Raw genomic sequence first — 20,681 nt, forward strand, 5'->3', positions numbered from 1 at the left:
CGGATTCCATGGTGACGGGGTAGTATTATGATTACTAATAATCATGAGTCATGTTTTTTTTTTGTTTTTTGTTTTGTTTTTTTTTTTTGGGTGTCAAACGATAGGAAGATATATTAGAATCGGATAGAAAGTTTTACATCTTTAGCCAAAGTATCATGTATTCATTCTGATTCGAAGTTAATAAGCATGCTATAAGTTAAAAAATAAGCAAACTAATGAGAAGATACACACACTCTAAATTCTATCTCATACGAATTATTGATAGACTTTCAATAGGCTTAGAATTTTCTTTGTTTATTTTTTTTTTCTCAATACAATTTTGGTGCATGAACTTTGGCTGTTTTGGAATCTAGCACCACAAATTTCAGAGAAACGGATTATTGGCCCACTACTAACAATATCGATATTGTCTCCAACTTAACCACCTGTTTATTTTATTTTTAATTTATTTATTGTTTGATTTTAGTTCAATTTGGGGTTTTATTTGATTTGAGTTTGTTTGATTTGGGTTTAATCGGGCCGAGTCAACTTAGCTCTGATACCGTGTTAAATTTAAGAGAGACGGATCATTGGCCCACTACTAACAACATCGATATTGTCCCAAACCTAACCACTTGTTTAGCAGGTGTGGGGTTTTATACAAAAGGCCTCGATGTTATTAGCCATTCATTATATGAGACTTTCTATTTTGTTAAATTTCTGATGTGGGATTGTGTGTATTCTTTAGCACACAATACATATTGCTGAATTAATCTAATGTACTGGGAGGGGGATCGAACTCAACTGTAAAGGGGCGAGCACATTGCTGGACTAGCTCCTTAAAACTGAGGATCCTTCTCAAAGCAAATGGGGTTTTGAGACTTGTTAATTTTTTTTATAATTCCTTTTTTTGTGTGCCAAAGTTAGGAAGTGGGAGAGAGGGGAAAACTCACACATAGGTACCATGGGGGTTTGAACCCAAGACTACTTGGGAGCATATCAAAGGCATGAGCCAACCCAACTAACATTTCATTGGTTCCTTTTCAATTCTTTTGACCCTTTTTTCTTTTGGAATTGGGCAAGTGTAAGAGTCTTATTTGTTGTGAGGAGGAGGAGCTCTTCCTTAGTTTTAACGAGCCAAAGTGTACTCTTTAATTTATGAGCATGGCTTGGCTCCTTAAAATTATGGAAAAACTCCTTAAAATCAATGGGATTTTGACACTTGTCAAATTCCATTAACATTGACAAAGTTTTAACAAAAAAGAATATTAAAATAATATGACACGTGTCAAAACCACATTGGTTATAAGGAGAGTTGAATTAAGTGGAGGAACATATATGGCCGTCTACACTACGCCGCATCGCAGCATTTTTAACTGTTGCATCTGTACCCGTCAACTCAATGATCCTCACCACGTGGTGCCTCACTGTTCTCTTATTAATCCTTAATTATTACTCTCTCTCTCTATATTTTTTTAAATTTATGTATCGTTTAAACTGTGTTAAATTTGAATATTTTGTTATACAAATTGGGCTCATTCAGCTGGTGCTGGTATTGGGCTTGGTTTTCTTTGTTGGGCTCATTCGAGCTTGGTTTACTAACGCTAATTTAAAGGCTTAACAACTACACAAAGCTTAACTTAACATGAGAGCAATATAGGCATTCAGAAGGACCCGTCAATATAGGCATCCCCTGTGCTAACAACAACTAAGGTGAGAAGTATGTGTGAATACATTAAGATCAAATAAACAACAATATTCAGATGAAGAATAGTCAACAGCAATAACACAACAACAGAAAAACATGAACAACAAACTCAGAAAATTCTTCCTTATGTGTTTTTAGTGACTCATTTTTGTATATATGTCAAACTAGGGTTTTGGGAAAAAATGGAGCTAAAGTATTGTTCCTCTTTGTTTTTAGTTAGTCAATTTAGTTGTGCTAGTAAAGAAATAAATAAATCGTGTCAGTGGTGGTTCGACACTCTCATTCCTTAAGAGAGGTCAGGGGTTCGATCTTTGCTCTCGTACGGAGTCACCACTTTGGCCAACACTTTACCCCTTACGGGCCGACCCGGTGTGAGTGGGGATTAGTCTGGGTTGTGGTTAAGGCTTAAAGGTGCCATCCACAGTTGGGGCCCATCCATGACCACCTCATGGTTCAGACAAAAAAATAAATAAATCGTGTCAGTGGCAGTAACGTAAGTTTAGGTTTCTGACAAATAATTTTTTAAATGAGTATATAACAATTTCACAAATTATTACTGAACATGATTTAACTGTTTTTGTTCTCGAAAAATGTTTTCAAATTAACAATTTCACAACTATATCTAAGAATAACAATTTCACAACTACATTCTTAGATATAGAAAATGCAAATTTGTTTTCCCATTTTGCTATATTGTATTAGTTTTGTTATGCATATACGATTTTATATTTTTTCTTGTTTTTATCCTTTATGGCCACTGTCATGAGCATTCTTCCTAACCTTTTTAGCTTTCTATCACGACCAAGACTTTCTAGTTGCCATTTTTAATTTATTAGGTTATTTACTCAAATAGTCCTTAAACTTATATTCAAGTTGCATTTGGGTCCTTCAACTAAATTATTCTTTCAAATGGTCCACTAACTCTATATTAATCGGGGAATTAGTCCTACCACCGTTACATTTTCTATGAATTTTAGTCATTGTTTAGGTTGTGCGTGATTCTCTCCAGATCAATTCAACATGTTGTTGTGTTTGGTCTCTAGAGAAGATTTACTCATATTCGGCACATAGTTGCTTTGTACTTTTATTTGCTCATCAATAATATACTATTGCTTTTTTTTTTTAATATTAAAAATAAACTATTTTTAACATCTAAATTATGTAAATAAAAGAGGAAGAATAAATTATTATGAATGATCTTAACCACTTAAGCTTTATTAATAGTTGAAAAGTCCAAGAAAATAAATTATGTAAATGGTGTTAGATTCAAAAAGATATCACCGTCAGCAACTTGAAAATTAGCCTGGGCTATAAAATATTTTTTCTCAAGAGCACTACTAGAAATCTTAGTAGTTAAATTTAAAATAAATTTTCATTTTAAGGCCAAAACCAAATTACCAATTTTTTGCCCCGAACCTAATACCCCTTATTACCTTTTTGGCAGTACCTAAATTATACCGAAAAGTTTTGGTAGTGCTTGTAAATAAATAAATATATCGTGTCTAGAAGGGTAATGTGAATTTTGGTTTCTGACAAATAATTTTTTAAATGAGAATATAACAATTTTTTTTTTTTTTTGGGTCTGAACCACGAGGTGGTCCTGGATGGGCCTCAATTATGGGTGGCACCTTTAAGTCTTAACTACAACCCAGACTAATCCCCGCTTACACCGAGTCGGCCCGTAAGGGGTAAAGTGCTGGCCAAAGTGATGACTCCATACGAGAGCAGGGATCGAACCCCTAACCTCTCTTAAGGAATGAGAGTGACGAACCACTCACACAAATCACCTTGGTTGAATATAACAATTTCACAAATTATTATTGAATATGATTGTACTGATTTTGTTCTCTAAAAATGTTGTCAAATATGTGTGGGTAATGCAAATTCTTTTTTCCATTTTTGCAATACAAAAACATTTTAAGAAAACATTACTAGATAGAATGAAGGCAAAACGAGATCCAACAAATTTGCTATTTGGCTCTCTACATTTACAGAGGAGGAGAGAAAAATTAAGGGTTCTCAATTTCTTCCTCTTCTCTCTACCCCTCTTTCACCTCATACTTTTTGATTTTTTTTTAATAAACTTTTAATTTAAAGAGGAGGTTACAGAAATAATAAAATATTAAAAATTAGTCAAAATAGAAAATATTGTTAAAGAAAACTTTTATTTTATTATATATTTTTTCTGAAGAGTGATCAACCCTTTCCTTTGTATTTTTTTATTGAATATGGCCGCGGTCATGATTTCACACATGAGTACTAGTCACTGAGACTTTTGCTTTTTTTTTATAAATTTTATAATATATATAGGGAGTGACTTTTGCTAATGGGTATTCCACTTCGTCCTCACCTTTTTTGGGCTTTCAATCGTGTTGATTTTTCAAATCAAAACGAATCACCAAACTCAATGATACAGCCAAGACAACAGAGAAAAACAACCCCCAAACCATCATGGCTCCCATGTGATTGCTCTGCTCTAATTCCTTGGTTCTTGTGCTTTGAACCTTGAATTCTTTGCTTTGACTTATGAAATTTTATATTATTATTAAATAATATTAATTTAATAAAGTTTGATTCTTTCTTTGCTTGTGGGAAAATCCTCAAATCAAAACCCTTTGTTTTTAAGCTTTTTAAATGAGAATCTCAATTGCTTGTTTGAATGAAGTAGGTATTTAAAGTCTTTGAGTCTACCTTTGTAAATATCAACAATAATTAGAGTCTTTGAGAGAGAGACTGGTCTACTTGTAATGGAGTCAGGATTTCGAGTTTTGTGTTTATGTAATAAGTACAACGTTATAACGAATCTACTTGGTGAGTTTAAGGAGCAAGACGCAAAAATTTAATCAACAATAAAAACTGAAGCTCTCTTGAATGTTTGCGAGGAGAAATATGTTTTCACTTATACAAATCAGGCAAGTCTTTTACAAGCACACTCCCCCACTTCCCTTAAAGATATTGTACTTAAACATGAAATCAAAGAAAATTATAACTTCATCGTAGATGCTATCTTAATCCTCAATATTCCCTTGGGAGTTACTTTGTTCTTCCACGGTTGATTGTGATCCCTTTCTTCTGGCCAGTGGACATATCCTCAGCCGAAACACTCAAAACTCCATTTGCATCCATATCAAAGTAAACATTGAACTTTGGAACATGCCTAGGAGCCGGAGGAATGCCATGGAGGGTAAATTCACCCAAAAAGTTATTATTTTTGGCTACGCTACTTTCACCCTCATAAATGGGGAAGTTAACAGACTCTTGGTAGTCATAAACAGTAGTTACACTTGTTGTCTTCCTCACCGGAATTCTTGTGTTTCTTGGGATCACAACATTCATGTATAACCTGGAACTATCACTTTCCTTACTCTCAATCCCAAGAGATAGAGGGGTGACATCTAAGAGAGTGAAGTCTTGAAGCTTCCCCGTTACGTTCCCACTCAAGGCTGCAGCCTGAACAGCAGCTCCATACGCTACGGCCTCATCGGGATTGATGCTCTTGCACAACTCCTTACCCTTGAAAACCTCCTGCAATAGCTCTTGAACCTTGGGGATTCTAGAAGACCCACCAACAAGAACAACGTCATCGACCTCGCTTATGTCCATTTCGGCATCCTCCAAACACTTATTAACAGGCTCCATGCACTTGTTGAAGATATCCATGTTCAGTTCTTCGAATTTGTCCCGGGTGAAAGTTGTATGAAAATCTTCACCCTTATACCAAGAGTCAATTTCAATATCAGTATCAAAGGAAAACGAAAGTGCCTTCTTTGCTTTCTCACACGCAGTTTTGGCCTTCCGAAGAGCTTTGGCGTCTCCACCAATGTCCACGTTCTGTTTTGTCCTGAATTCTTCGACGCAGTAATTCACCATTCTGTTATCCAAGTCTTCACCGCCAAGGTGAGTGTCTCCGGCAGTGGCCTTCACGTCAAAGACACTGTGGCCAATGTTAAGTAGTGACACATCCAAAGTACCGCCGCCCCAATCAAATATCATCACATTTCTCTTACTAAACCAACCGGCTTTCTTGTCGATGCCATAAGCGATGGCTGCAGCAGTTGGTTCGTTGATGATACGCAACACCTTTAAGCCGGCTAGTTTGCCAGCCTCTAAGGTAGCCTGACGCTGTGAGTCGTTGAAGTAAGAGGGGACAGTGATAACTGCATTTCTTTCAGAAATCTTTGAGCAAAGGTAGGACTCGGCAGTCTCCCGCATCTTTGCCAAAACCATAGATGAGATGTCTTCAGCAGCAAATTGTTTCTCTTCACCCTTGTGGTTAACCACAATCATGGGCTTGTCGGCCGGACCTTCAATGACCTTGAATGGCCAGCACTTGATATCATTTTGAACAGTTTGATCACTAAATCTCCTACCAATTAACCGCTTTGCATCTGTAAAAATCATTTCCCAGTTTAGATTCTTATGTCAGGATAAGGAAACAAATAAATAAACAATTAAGTATAATTGATCATATCATTTTATTTTTACCGAAGATTGAGTTGGCGGGGAACCTCCCGACTTGGTTAAATGCTTCATCACCTACCAACCTCTTATTATCAGTGAAGGTAACATAAGATCGAGTTGTCCTGTTACCGTGATCGTTCACCAGGATTTCTACATGATCAGCCTGCCACGCTGCCACACACGAATATGTTGTCCCCAGATCGATCCCAATTGCATGGCTATCTTCTGCCATTACTAATTTTCTCGGCTCAAAAGCTCCAAGAAGAAAGTCAAATATTAACAAGGAAGTTAAATAAGTGCAGAAACCAGATGTGGAAGAAAATTTATACACGGAGAGGACGTGAAAAGTCTAATAAATCAATTCTTACGGAGGAAGGAAGTGAAAAGTCTAATACACGCGTATGAGCTTCAAGGGCGGATCCACGTATAGGCTAGCATGTGCTCTGGCACAGTGCTGAATTTTGAGATTAGGCTTATTGTGTTGGCTCAGTCTAGACCAATCAAAGAAATTAGCCCCACCATGGACAAGAAACCAGCCGGCTGCAAGAAGAAAGAACAGAGAAATAGAGCAGATGGAGGGAGAAGAAAGAAAAGAAGAAGAGAGGAAGAAGGAAAAAGAATAAAGAAAGAGAGAAAGAGAGGAGGAAAAAAGAATAAAAGAGAGAGAGAGAGAAGAGGAAATAGAATAAAAAAGAGAGGGGTAGATATGTGTTGGGATGGTATGTGCTTTTATTTTGTCAGGTGCACTGCCCAACAAAAGGTGATGTTTTACTTCGATTCCTTCTAAATATTTGTTCTTTTTTTCTTTCTTTGTTTCCCTTCAATCTCTTCCAAATATTTCATAAAATATTATCAATAATTCCAACATTGTTTCAGTTTCAAATGTCCTATAATAACAAAAAGTTCTAAATATGATGAAGAAAATATACTGAAAAAAGAGTGCTTAAAAAAAAACATTTGTAACAAACAAGGGCTTATACTTTACTGGAAAAAAAATTTAGCCTACCCCTACATATATTTATGGGTCTGCCATTGATGAGCTTAATTTCTTTCGAAAGCCAAAACATCTCATGATTAATACTATACGAGAATCAAGGAAAGAGATTTAAAATGCTATACTATTCTCATTGTATTTTTCTCTATCTTAAATAAATCAGTAATTAATAAAAGGAAATATTTTTGCGAGTGCAACCATGGTTATCAGCCCAGTGTACCATCACCACTTTTATCAACACTTAACATGTGTCCATGAGTATAACCATGGTTACACAAGTACACATGTCAAGTGTTGAAATGGTAGTTATGGCACACCTTGGGTTAAAGTGGTGAGCAAAAATAGGTATAATTTTCTTATACTCATTGGAAATAACACAAAATGTTCATAAGGTTTACGAAACTATCAGATTGCATCCTTATTGTTTTTTTGTATCATTCGTAGTCCTCAAGGTTAGAATGTGTGCTCACAAATGGTCCCTGCCGTTAGGTTCCGTAAAAAACTCCATTAGTTTGCTGACGTGGCATATATGTATCACAAAACATCCCTAAAATTCACACACCTATCACAAATGGTTCCTGCAAACTAATGGAGTTTTTTTTTAAATAATTTAAAATTCATAAAATTTAAAAATGAAAAAACCAACATTTTATGAATTTTAAATTATTTTTGAATATATATATTGAATTTTAAATACACGTGGCACTATATTATTGGAGTTGTGGGCTCCAGATATATGCCACATGAGCAAACTAAGGGAGTTTTTTTAATTTAGAAATGAAAAAACCAAATTTTATGCACCAAGGTTTTTTCATTTTTAAATTTTATGAAGGCTTTATATCACTAAACCCTAAACCCTTGGTTTTTTCATTTAAAATGCATACAATTTTGGTTTTTTGCATTTTTAAATTTTATGAATTTAAATGAAAAAACCAAAATTTTCCCAAGGTCCATTTGTAAGCACACATATTAACCTTGAGAACCATGAATGACACACACACACAAAAAAAAAAAAGAAAAAAAGAAGAAGGACGCAATCTGATAGTTTTGTGAACCTCGGGACATTTTGTGATATAAAGTCCTTTATGAATTTTAAATTTTAAATTATTATATATATATATATACACCACGTCAGCAAACTAACGGAGTTTTTTACGGAACCTGACGACATGGACTATTTGTGAGCGCACATACAAACCTTGAGGACCATGAATGACACAAAAAAACAATAAGAATGCAATATGATAGTGTCGTAAACCTTAGGGATGTTTTGTGATATTAAGGCTTATCTTTTTTACTTTTGGTTTTTTATCATTCTCTCTCCCCCCATTAATATATAAGTACGCCCTTAAATTTTCCCATTGTCATCTGTACTAACCGATTCTTCTTCAAGGCGAGTATTTTAGTTTTCTGATCATCCTCTATCCCCTCTCCATTTATTGGCTAAGCAGGAAAAATAAAAAAGATAAAATTTCTGATTGTATATTTTTTTTAAACGTTTGGTCTTCGGAAGGAGAGGCGGCTGAAGCTGCTACAATCAACTCATCAACTTCTGCTTCTAGCCAGTCTGCTGGAGCTTCCATGGCCCTAGAGAACATGCCACCATTTCCGGTTCCAATCAAACTTACGAGTGATATATATAACTATCAACAGTGGAAATCTTTCTCTCTTTCATATTTTGACTACCACAATCTTTCTGGAATCATTCATGGAACAGAGCATCGTCCTTCGCTACTTGAGTCTACCTTTAGTTATTGGCCAGGCAGAGATCAAAAGGGTTTGAGTTGGCTCGACAGAGATCAACAGGCTTTGAATTGGATGAAAGGCACTCTATCAGCAAGTCTCCAACAAATAGTCATGGACGGAGCTGACTCTTCACGAAAGGTCTGGCTAAATCTCGAGCAACACTTCGCCCAAATCTCTCATGCTCGCATCTATCAGCTTAAATCTTATCTACACAGAGTGAAGAAAGATCCCACCATTCCGATGGCTAACTATCTGGAAAAAATCAAACAGGTGGCGACCGATCTTGCAGCCGCCGGTGCTCCTGTGGAATATCAAGACCTCCTCCATGTACACATCCTGGCGGGATTACCAGAGGAATACAATCCCGTTCGTGAAAGGATAAAACACTGTCCAGTAATTGATTGGGATGCGTTGTGCGACTTATTGTTGAAAGAGGAAATGCGTCTGGATCCACAGAGCACATTAAGACTTGGACATGCTTCTCCTGCCTCTCCTCCTCAAGAAAAAGAAGAGTGCGCAATCGGGATCGATCTGGGAACAACCTATTCCCGCGTAGCCGTGTGGCACGAGGATCATGTAGAGGTTATACTGAACGATCACGGAAACAGAAAGACCGCATCTTATGTTGCCTTCAGTGAAACTGATGAGACTAATTTGGTAGGTGATGCAGCATTTAACCAAGTCGTCAGAAACACAGCCAACTCCATCTTTGGTATGTATCATATGTAGGATTAAACTGCATGTTTACGGTCTCCTTTTTAATTATATTCACTTAGAACTACAATCATGAGTGTATTTATGAAATTGTCACTTTTTCTAAGCTATCTAGCAGCTAGATTGTGAATCAACACTATCCAAAAGCCAGCAAAAATTGTCTTATTAAATTAAGTACCTACTTAAACTCGTGCTATCTGATAGAACTTGGCATCCATTTGCAGACACAAAGAGGTTAATCGGTAGGAGATTCAGTGACGCCTCTGTTCAAAGTGATGTGAAGCTCTGGCCATTCAAGGTCATTGAAGGTCCAGGTGACAAGCCCGTGATTGTGGTCACCCACAATGGCCAAGAGAAACAATGTTCTGCTGAAGATATCGCATCCATGGTACTGGAAAAGATGAGGAAGATTGCCGAGACCTCCTTGGGCTCAACTGTGAAAAATGCAGTTATCACGGTCCCTGCTTACTTCAATGACTCGCAGCGCAGAGCTACAAAAGATGCGGGCATCTCTGCTGGCCTAAACGTGTTGGGTATTATGAACGAACCAAGTGCTGCTGCCATTGATTATGGCCTTAACAAGAAGGCCGGTTGGAGTAGCCCGCGAAACGTGATGATATTTGATTTGGGTGGTGGCACCTTAGATGTGTCATTGCTTACCATGAGCACTTCTGGTGACTTTGAAGTCAAAGCAACGGCTGGAGACACTCACCTTGGCGGCCAAGACTTCGATAACAGATTGGTGAACTACTGTGTTGAGGAATTCAAGAGGGAGCATAAATTAGACGTTAGTGGAAACAAGAGAGCTCTTAGGAGGTTAAAAAATGAATGTGAGAAGGCAAAGAAGAGACTCTCATTTGAGTCTGATATTGACGTTGAAATTGACTGTTTGTGTGAGAATACTGATTTCACCATAACTTTTACTCGTGCAATATTCGAACAACTAAACAGGGAATTATTTACTAAGTGTATGGTGCCTGTGAAGAAGTGCTTAAGGGATGCTAACATGGACGTAAGCCGTGTCGACGATGTTGTTCTTGCTGGTGGCTCTACTAGAATTCCCATGGTGCAACAACTATTGCAGGAGTTTTTCAACGGGAAGGAGCTGTGCAAGGGCGTTAATCCGGATGAGGCAGTGGCATATGGTGCTGCGGTTCAAGCCGCAGCCTTGACTGGGAATGGAAAGGGGGAGTTTTTTCAGCACTACACTCTCAAGGACGTCACTCCTCTGGCACTTCGTGTGGAGGTTGCAGATAAGAATTTCATAATTCCAAGAAACTCTCTAATTCCCATGAATAAGAAGCTAGAATTGTGCACTGTTAAGGATGACCAAGTTTACATCAGCTTTCGCATATATGAGATTGACAGTAGCATACCAGCAAATCTCAACTTTTTGAGTGAATGCAGCATCCGTGACATTCCTCCAGGTCCAGCTCCCAAACATGTTCATAAATTCGATGTTTTCTTCGAAATTGATCCCGATGGCATCTTGAGTGTCTCTGCTGTCGATAAGTCCACTGGCCAAAACAGAGAGATCATAATCAACCGTGACAAACCGAAGTAGTCTGAGGGAATTCAGAGAACTAAGAGATGAGGTAAGAAATGATAATCCATATGCAATGCTACCGCTGAAACACGATATATTATAAAATCAAATAAATTTGATGTATCTTTACTTTGTTTACTTGTAGCAGGTTATATTGTTTTAGGGTGAAATCATTATTTTTTTTTGTGATCTACTTCAGCAGCCCCAATATTCCTACGGCCGTCTACGCTGCACCGCATTGCAGAACTCAATGATCCTTACCATGTGGTGCCTCACTGATTTCTTTTGTTTGGCTCATTCGAGCTTGGTTTGCTTGTAGAATAAACAATTCGAGCTGAATGGGAATAAACAATCCAACTGCGACACCAGAAATAAACTGTATTGCAATGGTGAAAAAATAAAGACAAACACAAACACCTAAATTTTTTTTCTCTTCAACCTTCTAATGTCATCAATCCACAAAGCCTGTCTTACAAAAGACTTACACTTCAGGTTCAAGAGTTCTTCCTTACCTGTTGCATACCTGTTGCATATTTTCCATCACCATCCAATAATCTCTAGTTTTGATATCATGTTACGGTGTTTCATTACCATACAACAATCTCTCCTAAACTTGGTTCATTGGTGGATAGATTCGACCTCCTCCTGACCCGTTGGGAAAATTTTGTCTCGAGTGTAATATAGCCTAGAGCCCTTTGTCAGTTTTGTGTTACGCTTAGCAAACTCACATAATACACAAAACACAATAACATATCTCTAGGCTATTGACAACACATTTGTCTAACAGCATTAAAAACTACATTACAAGATTAGGGTTCTATCGTAACAGATAAACAAAACCAAATTGCATCCATTGACATCCAGAATAAGGTTTTGAAGTTATAACCCAAATAAATTCTTCAAAAATCTTCAACCATCCTTTTTCCCCCTTTTCATTTCCTTTGTTTTTCCTGAAAGATAACTCTGGCAACAGAATTCATCTTACTTTCATTTACCGCCCGAATAAGAGTTGATTGCTGGGGTAAATAAAGTATGACCATTTCCTTCAAGTTCTTTGCATCTTCAAGCATATATCTTGCTAGCTCCAGTTCATTGTTCCCATTAGAAAGCTCTATTGTTGCCTCCTTAAGCTGATCAATAAAAGCCAAGTTTTGAGATTTCCAGAATTCCTTATTAAATCCACACACCTGGAAAGGAAACAAGCAAATCAATTTAAAAAACTAGCGACCAAATGTTACTCTCAGAACTGCACTACCTACTTATGATGATTATCCCTATACATCACTCAGGATACAAACATTTAAGTTCTAAAAATAACATTTCGCAGAGCACAACTATTTTTAGTTTTTTTTGACCCAGATCAATACACTCACTCATTTGAGTGTTGTGGACTTGCGTGTGTGTGTGTGTGTGTGTGTGTGAGAGAGAGAGAGAGAGAGAGAGAGAGAGAGAGAGAGAGAGAGGACAGACTTGAACTCTTACTTCAGGTTTATGGATGAGTAAGGAAGTGTCAGACTTTATGCACAAAGTTTTCAAATTGGGCATTCTTCTCAGAAGAGAGACCATTGCCGGGACTATGTCATCATCCAAGCTCTCAATATGCATACCCAGGTAAGAAATATCATCAAACGGTGTAGACACAGGACCTTCCCTCAACAGAGCCTGCAATATTATATAGATGAGAGGCAAACTCTTAAATGAAACAAGTGTGAGCACTCAGAACACTATAATGAAAAGAGATTCACACAAATGAGCTAATTGCAATCAATTTCAATAATCTACATAATAATCATTGGTCAAAAAGTTATTATTATTTTATACTTTCGGTTATGTTCACCTTCTGTTTTTTAACCAAAGAAGAGATGGGAGCAAAGTGGGAAATCAAAAAAATAAAACAATCTTAAATAGTTAAAAAAAAATCAATTTAGTTCTATCTATTCTCCCTCCTCTCTGCCTCCCACCTGTCAACTCCCTCAATCCTTTCACTCCTTGAGACATAAAAAAAAAAAAAAAAAAAAAAAAAAAGTATCAAATGACCCTTTTTAATTTCCAATTTTGTATTTTTTGCAGATTGATAAGTTCATGCATTGATTTCAAATAAAACTTGCAGCACCAATATGAAATATCATCCATGTAATACCATCACTCGGTTTTGAAACATCTTTTAAGTTTACAAAACATAAATTAGCCATCCCTACTATTGCCACGCTGTAGAATCATAGCAAAGATATGTTCCCTACAATATCCTTCAAAAGATTCCAGAAAATACATAATCTAGCACAAGTTCATATTGCAGGGCATCATGTTTTTGCTACAAGAGAGTTTCTGTCTGAATTTTTACCTTGGTCATCTCTCCACTTAGAATAAGGACTTTAGCCCTGCATACACTGCAGAGAACCGCAAGTACATTGCTGAAGTCATTGTTATCTACCCCATGCTTCAGAAAAATCTCAGCCTTCTCTAAACGCATTAGTTTCCCCAGATTTTGGTTATTCAACAAATTCCCAATCCAATTCAAATATTTAAGATTTGGAGCAAAAACTTTGAAGGATCTGCTGCTAGTTGAAGCAAATTTCCACTCTATATGCATGTCTTCAAGTTTCTCACAAGAGATATTAAGATGACAGAGGCCACAATAAGAGGGAAACACAAAACTAAAAGATTCCAACGACGAGCTTTCCAGGGTGATATTTTCTACTTCAACATGTTCAAGATGCAATTCCTTAATGCATTTGCAAGAACACGAGATCCATTTGCAAAACCCCTCATCTATTGTAACATTTGTCAACTTTAAGTACTGGAGATTAGTGGAACTAACCAAGGAGGGCGCTGTAAGAATTTCATTGCAGTGCACTGATAGAGACCTCAAAGATCCACAACGAAAGATGCAAGATGGCAACTCTAGCATCGTCGTATCAGGTATCCTCAACTCAAGATCAAGCACTTCAACATTACACCTTACTGCCATATGGATCCACGTGACTACTCCGTAAAGCTCATTATAGAGACTTGAAGCTTGTCCGTAACTGAGACTCCAACAAATACGAAAGCATTGTATCTTATTCTCCCTACGACGAACCAAGAACCTATCCAAAGAACTCAACAACTTGAATTGCTTAGCATAAGAGGATTTATTCCAGTTGTTAAATTCATCAAAATTCAATGAGGGCGTTGACAGATAAAGTTCTCTGCACTTTTTGGATAAAGTGCCGAAACGAGTGAGATCCAATATAGAAACTGATGAAAGAATCTGATGAGCAACTTCGTTGGGCAGATCACTAAATCTATCTTTCATATGGTCAGGACAAGCTCCTTGAGCCTGAGAACTTGTAGTTGCCAATAACTTGCGCTTAGGTTCCATGATACTTGTTGTCCTTTTGTTTTTGTAATAGCACCTTACACCTACTAAGATAAAGGACATGAAAACACTACGTAAATATATGACATCGACAGTACAAAACCCAAGACCATTAAATCTCTATATGCTTCTAATTTGGAATATAAATTTGCCAAGTTCTACTATCTTTGAGTCATTAATAGAAGATTCAAGATGAAGTGCAAAAAATTGCCATAAATTAGAAAACAACCTACAGACCATTTGTTAAATTTTATTCAATACCAAAAAGTTAAATCTTTTTGTAAAATTATATATATATCTGTTTTATAAAAGACGGCATTATGTGCAACTAACCCTTAAAGCCGTCCTGAAGGTTAACGAAACCAGAAAATGCTCTGTGAAAGTTTGCAGCTTTTCCTCTTAATAGAATTCAAAATCTTCCAAAGTTATCAATTACCAACAAAAAAATTGTAGAGGAAGAAAGAAAAAGAACTAAGCTAACAGCAGTAAATGGGCTTTACCTAAAGTTTATTGAAGATGAAAGCCTCTGTTCCAACCTTGGAGACGAAGGCACGAGCAGTACTGAAAGAGATTCAGATGGTGAAAGCTGAAGAATTTCAAAAAGGAAATAGAGAAACTGGAATCAGCAAGGGCATAGAATTGGGGGGGGCGGTGTGGGGTTGAACGATCGGAAATTAACCCATACCTGATAAGGCTACAGATCTGGTAGCTGCGAAACGGAGATTGTGGTTCGTCTCTTCAGTGGCTCGGCACTCGGCCGGCAAGTCCCCATTCTCGTCTAATTTTGGTGTTGCTCAAATCAAAAGAACTTTGTTTTTGTTAGTGGCTCGGCACTCGGCCGGCAAGTCCCCATTCTCGTCTAAGTACGATAATTTTATCCTTTTTCATTAAAAATAATTTATCCAGCGTGTTTTAAAGCACGATAGTTTTTAGAAGGAACAATCGTAATTATTGCTAGCTCCTTTTAAAGCATGACGGTTTTAAATGGAACCGTCCTCATATTTTGTGATTATTAAAAACAAGAATCTTTTTCGCTCTGAAGGGAGTCTTTCAATGAAGTTCTTTACTTGACTAAAAGATAAAATAAAAATTCTTCCTCGCAAGACACAGATAAATGATAATGGAGAGTTGTGTTTCATAAAAATAGGATATATTATCTGATTTTTTTTTTAATTTTAATTTTTATAAATATAAAAAAGTGTGAATTTATCATATTATCCTCATTTAATTAATAATTTCAATTATTAATGTTTGTATGAACGAAGGGCATTTTTTGGTATTTTGAATGTTTCACAATTCTCTGCCTTTTGCTTTATATATATAGATTATATTTATATGCACTAGTTGTTGAGACTTTTGCTTTTTTGTTTTTTTTTAAATATAAGAGGAGAAATACTTGCATAAAACGGAGATATTATTATTTTGTTATTTTCGGTCAATCACGATATGTCAAGCGTTAGTTTTTATGGTGGAGTGAGTTTTGCCTATGGCGATCCCCTTCGTCCTCACCTTTTTGGCTTTCTATCTCGACCAAGACTTCCAGCTGCTTTTGTTATATATTTCGATGTATATGGTGAAAATCGTGTTTGATTATTCAAAATGAGTCACCAAAGAAGTTGGGCGCACTCAAAGATACAGCCAAGACTACAGAGAAAAAACAACCCACACTTTACAGAATTTTCTTACATATTTACGCTATTGTGCCAAAAAAAGTTCCATGAAAACATTAGGTGAGGTACGCGTTTAAAGTATTGTCTAAATATCAACCATGTTGTAAAGTGAGAGATGAAGCCAACATGAGTAAAAGAGGATGTATTAGTCAAAAGATGAAATAATGATGTATTAGTCTATGCTTTCTCTATATCTCAATTCTCTCTACAATCTTTTTAGTTTTATAACAAACAATGATTAGTCTTTGTTAGTGTGTTGCCATATAACTGTAGCAGAGTTGGGAATTCGAACTCATCATACATTCCAAATTTAAAACTAATCAAAAGTACCAAAACATCATACATATTACATATTCTAGGTATAAATTGAAAGACAAATTAAACTTAACAGAGAATAAATCAAAATTTTCACAAACCCAATGAAACCATAAGTAAAGAGAAAACAATAAAATATAAGAGAAAGATTAACCAATCTTAATTAAGTGAGTCAATCCAATTAAAACTTTATAATATATTATATAAAGAGTAAGAGAATAAATAAAATCACAAACCTCATATCCAACCTGATTATAAGAGTAAGAGAAATGGGTGAACATCATAGTACGATCAATATCCATCGGCACATCGTACGATCCGAATCGTATATATTTTTTTTCACCTTCATTCATAGATCATTTTTACAAAAAATTAGACAAATTGAACATCATTAAGACATCTAATTGTGACTAACAAAATAAACAAACATGATGCTTAAAAAAATTAATGACAACTATTAATTGAGTGGTCAAATGGTTTTGGATTGAAACGATTTTTTTACAGAAATGATCTTTGGAAGAATAGCTAAAAGATAGACTGTTCGGATTACAAGAGTGTCCTCCCTCAAATAATTTGAGGATCACTCTTAGAGCATCCGCAATGATGCTCTCTATTTCTTAGCTAAAATTTAGCTAAAAATATAAGAAAGCTATTTTAGGAGCTCTAAGCTTATATATATATATATATATATATATTTCAAATTAAGATTATTAACTCATCAACTTCCCCTCCCTACCGACTGGACAAAAAAAAAACTCATCAACTGCTGCTTCTAGCCGGTCCCCCGGACCTAGTGCTTTCATGGCAGTAGAGAATATGCCACCATTTACGGTTCCAATCAAACTTACGAGTGATATATATAATTATCAACAGTAGAAATATTTCTCAAGTTCATATTTTGACAGCTACAATCTTTCTGGAATCATTCATGGAACAGAGCCTCGTCCTGGCATACTTGAGTCTAACCTTAGTAATTGGTCCGGCAGAGATCAAAAGGGTTTGAGTTGGTGCGACAGAGATCAACATGCTTTGAATTGGATGAAAGCCATCTGCAAGTCTCCAACAAATTGTCATGGCCGGAGCTGACAGTTCACGAAAGGTCTGGCTAAATCTCGAGCAACACTTCGCCCATCTCTCTCATACTCGAATCTATCAGCTTAAATCTGAACTACACAAAGTGAAGAAAGATCCCACCATCCCAATGGCTGACTATCTGGAAATAATCAAACAGCTGGCGGCCGATCTTGCAGCTGCCGGTGCTCCTCTGGAACATCCAGATCTAGTTCATGTACACACCCTGGCGGGATTACCAGAGGAGTACAATCTCATTCGTGAAAGGATAAAAAACTCTCCAGTAAGTGGTTGGGATGAGTTGTGCGACTTATTGTTGAAAGAGGACATGCGTCTCTGGATCCACAGCGCTCATTAAGACTTAAACATCCTTCTCCTCCCTCTCCTCCTGAAGAAGAAGAGTACGCAATCGGGATCGATTTGGGAACGACCTACTCCCTCGTAGCCGTGTGGCACAAGGATAATGTAGAAATCATACACAACGATCACGGCAACAGGAAGACTGCATCTTACGTTTACTTCACTGAAACTGATGAGAATAATTTGGTAGGTGATGCAGCATTTAACCAAGTCGTCAGAAACACAGCCAACTCCATCTTTGGTACGTATCATATGTAGGATTAAGTGATCAATTTTTCATTATAACTGCATGTTTATTCACTCATATTTCTTTATCATAAGTAGTATATTTCATAATCTTCTTCTAAACTATCTAGTAGCTAGATTGTGAATCTAAACTATCCATCAGCTTTGCTTGAACAAATCCAAAGACTGATTTTGATTTTTACAGCCCAGAGCCAGCTAATATGATGAATTGTGGTTTAAGATTTTTTTAGGACATTAAGGGACCGGTTGGTATCCAACTCAAAAATCATGATTTTTTAATATACAAAACACATGAGCTTTTAAATACTGATTTTAAGATCTAAAAACTTATTTGGTATTAAACTCCAAACTATTTTTTTAAGATAAAAAAAATTGAAATTAAAATCAGAAACCCTAATTCCCAAATTGAAATTAACAAAAGAAAAGGGGGAGAGAGAGAGAAAGAGAGAAACGTAAAATTTTACTTTTTTGGTTTTGAATAAGGGTTAAGTGATGATTTGCCCTGAACTTTCGATTTACCCCGTATTCTTTTTTTTTATTTATAGAAAATTAAGGATATGAACCTTTTTTTGTTGCCAATTTTCCCCCTACCATCTAAATTCTCAACATTTCATCCAATTTGCCATTAAATATGAGGGCATATTGGACATTTCATACGTTAAAAATAATAAATATAGAAATAAAAATTAAAAAAATTAAAAATTGAAATAATAATGATATATTCACCCTCTGACAGCCACCAACATCACCATCCTCTCTTCGATCTCTTTCCCCCTCCTTCTCTTCAACATCCACCAACATCACCATCCTCCACCTTCTGTCTCTTCTCCCCCCATGTGCCCACCCCCTCCATCCGGCTTCTCCTTCCCACTCTCTCTTTTCGCGTCTCTCTCTCTCTCCTGTCAAGGTTGCAGAGAGGAAAACAAAATTTAATAAAAAACATCTTGAGATTTTTTGGGTGGCTGTTTAGGATTTTGATCTTGAATTTTTTTTCTTTGGTGGCTGTTTGGCTATTTGGGTTTTTTGGGGAGTAAGGTGAGGTTAATAATAAAGATCTTGAAATTTTTTGGGTTGCTATTTAGGGTTTTGATCTTGAATAATTTTTTTTGGGGTGGCTATTTGGGTTTTCTGGGAGGTGAGGTTGTGGATGTCAAAGAAAGAGGGAGACAGAAGGAGGAGGGGGCGGGTGAAGGGTGGAGGTGCTGATGTCTGTGAGAAGAGAGAAGGGGGAAGAGAGAAGAGAGAGAGGGAGACGCACTTTGTAGAGAATAAAAGGAAGAAAAACAAAAAAGAAGATCAAAACCCTAAAGCCTAAGGGAATAGAGTGATGAGAGAGAGAGAGAGAGAGAGAGAGAGAGAGAGAGAGAGAGAGGTGAGAGGAGGTGTGTCAGGGGTGGGGCTGGTTGGCCTTGGGAGAAGCATCGGGCAGAGGAGGAGGGGGAGAAAAAAACAGGGGAGATAAGGTTTTTATTTTGTGTTTTCTTCTTTTTTTCCAAATTTTTTTTATAATGATTTAACACAAAATTGGATGAAATGTTGAGATGTAAGATGGCAGGGGGAAATTGGAGAAAATAAAAAAAATCATATCCTTAATTTTCTATAAAATAAAAAAAAGGATATGAGGTAAATCGAAAGTTATGTACATGTTCAGGGGCAAATCACTAATTAATCCTTTCAATAATGGGGTGCATTTGAGTTTTGTTTTGGATTTGGGATTTTAAAAATGGGCCTACTAAATGGGATTTTTGAGCTTTTTGGACTTAAAATTTGTTTTTGAGTTTATAAATGTGAAGCTCTAGCCATTCAAGGTCATTGAAGGTCATGGGCTTGTCACATGGACTTTCAATGACCTCCATTGAAAGTCCATGTGACAAGCCCATGATTGTGGTTATCGACAATGGCAAAGAGAAATAATGTTTTGCTGAAGATATCTCATTCATGGTTCTAGAGAAGATGTAGAAGGTTGCACCAAAACCGTAGAGTTTAATTTTTAAAAAACAACTGGAATGAAACACGTGTTTCATTAAACATAAAGGAAGGACGATGTCATTTGTAAAAAATAAAAACAGGGTTGTCTTCTTCATTCGCGAACAAGAGCCTTCATAAGCGACACGCCTCTGTAACTCCTCTGCAACACTGCAGGTGCCTCTACTTGTAACTTGCCAAACGAATGGCGGCTTGATGTACTTTCAAGTACGGCACGAGCACAGCCCAACACGATACGCCCCGTATCTTTGGGCCGTGCAGGGATAAGGTAATTAGGCCCAATGGGCCGGGCCAGCTTGTGACCCATTGAGCCTAACGAGCCGGCTCGTTTAAAGCTCATTTATTAAATTACATTTGTTTTAGAGAAAAATAATACATAATATTATATCTTAAATTTAAGTCTATTTCTTTTCTTGAATAATATGTATTAAAATTTAATATTTTCTTTATATATAGAATAATGATTTTGTTTTTCAAGTTTCAATTTTTAAAATCCAAACAATAATCTAGTCATTTTCTATTTAAAT

At 36.5% G+C, this 20,681-nt stretch overlaps 3 protein-coding genes across 7 annotated transcripts; 1 reads left to right on the plus strand and 2 right to left on the minus strand.

Annotated features, from left to right (window-relative positions):
* Positions 1 to 4,525: 4,525 nt before the first annotated feature.
* LOC110771000 (heat shock cognate 70 kDa protein-like) lies at positions 4,526 to 6,853 on the minus strand. Of its 2 annotated transcripts, XM_021975226.2 has the most exons (3): positions 6,517 to 6,853; positions 6,173 to 6,403; positions 4,526 to 6,075 (listed from the first exon to the last, which is right to left on the minus strand). In XM_021975226.2, the coding sequence occupies exons 2-3, from the start codon at positions 6,378 to 6,380 to the stop codon at positions 4,721 to 4,723; spliced, it is 1,563 nt and encodes a 520-aa protein (XP_021830918.2). In that variant the 5' UTR covers positions 6,381 to 6,403; positions 6,517 to 6,853; the 3' UTR covers positions 4,526 to 4,720. The 2 variants fall into 2 exon arrangements, with proteins under 2 accessions (XP_021830918.2, XP_021830917.2); XM_021975225.2 differs by having other exon boundaries at positions 6,173 to 6,853.
* A 1,647-nt stretch (positions 6,854 to 8,500) lies between these two features.
* On the plus strand, positions 8,501 to 11,586 carry LOC110770999 (heat shock 70 kDa protein 18). 3 transcript variants are annotated; one of them, XM_088243955.1, is made up of 3 exons: positions 8,501 to 9,600; positions 9,827 to 11,197; positions 11,294 to 11,586. In XM_088243955.1, exons 1-2 carry the CDS (start codon positions 8,724 to 8,726, stop codon positions 11,164 to 11,166), a joined length of 2,217 nt encoding a protein of 738 aa, XP_088100081.1. In that variant the 5' UTR covers positions 8,501 to 8,723; the 3' UTR covers positions 11,167 to 11,197; positions 11,294 to 11,586. The 3 variants fall into 3 exon arrangements, with proteins under 3 accessions (XP_088100081.1, XP_088100080.1, XP_088100082.1); XM_088243954.1 differs by having other exon boundaries at positions 11,297 to 11,586; XM_088243956.1 differs by having other exon boundaries at positions 11,348 to 11,586.
* A 294-nt stretch (positions 11,587 to 11,880) lies between these two features.
* Positions 11,881 to 15,418, minus strand: LOC110771002 (putative F-box/FBD/LRR-repeat protein At1g78760). Of its 2 annotated transcripts, none has more exons than XM_088243957.1 (5): positions 15,192 to 15,418; positions 15,007 to 15,092; positions 13,490 to 14,550; positions 12,619 to 12,810; positions 11,881 to 12,335 (listed from the first exon to the last, which is right to left on the minus strand). In XM_088243957.1, exons 3-5 carry the CDS (start codon positions 14,507 to 14,509, stop codon positions 12,081 to 12,083), a joined length of 1,467 nt encoding a protein of 488 aa, XP_088100083.1. In that variant the 5' UTR covers positions 14,510 to 14,550; positions 15,007 to 15,092; positions 15,192 to 15,418; the 3' UTR covers positions 11,881 to 12,080. The 2 variants fall into 2 exon arrangements, with proteins under 2 accessions (XP_088100083.1, XP_088100084.1); XM_088243958.1 differs by having other exon boundaries at positions 12,631 to 12,810; positions 15,192 to 15,414.
* Positions 15,419 to 20,681: the final 5,263 nt, after the last annotated feature.

This window comes from Prunus avium, chromosome 7, assembly GCF_965620075.1.
Source record: "Prunus avium chromosome 7, drPruAviu1.hap1.1, whole genome shotgun sequence".
NCBI classification, from domain to species: domain Eukaryota; kingdom Viridiplantae; phylum Streptophyta; class Magnoliopsida; order Rosales; family Rosaceae; genus Prunus; species Prunus avium.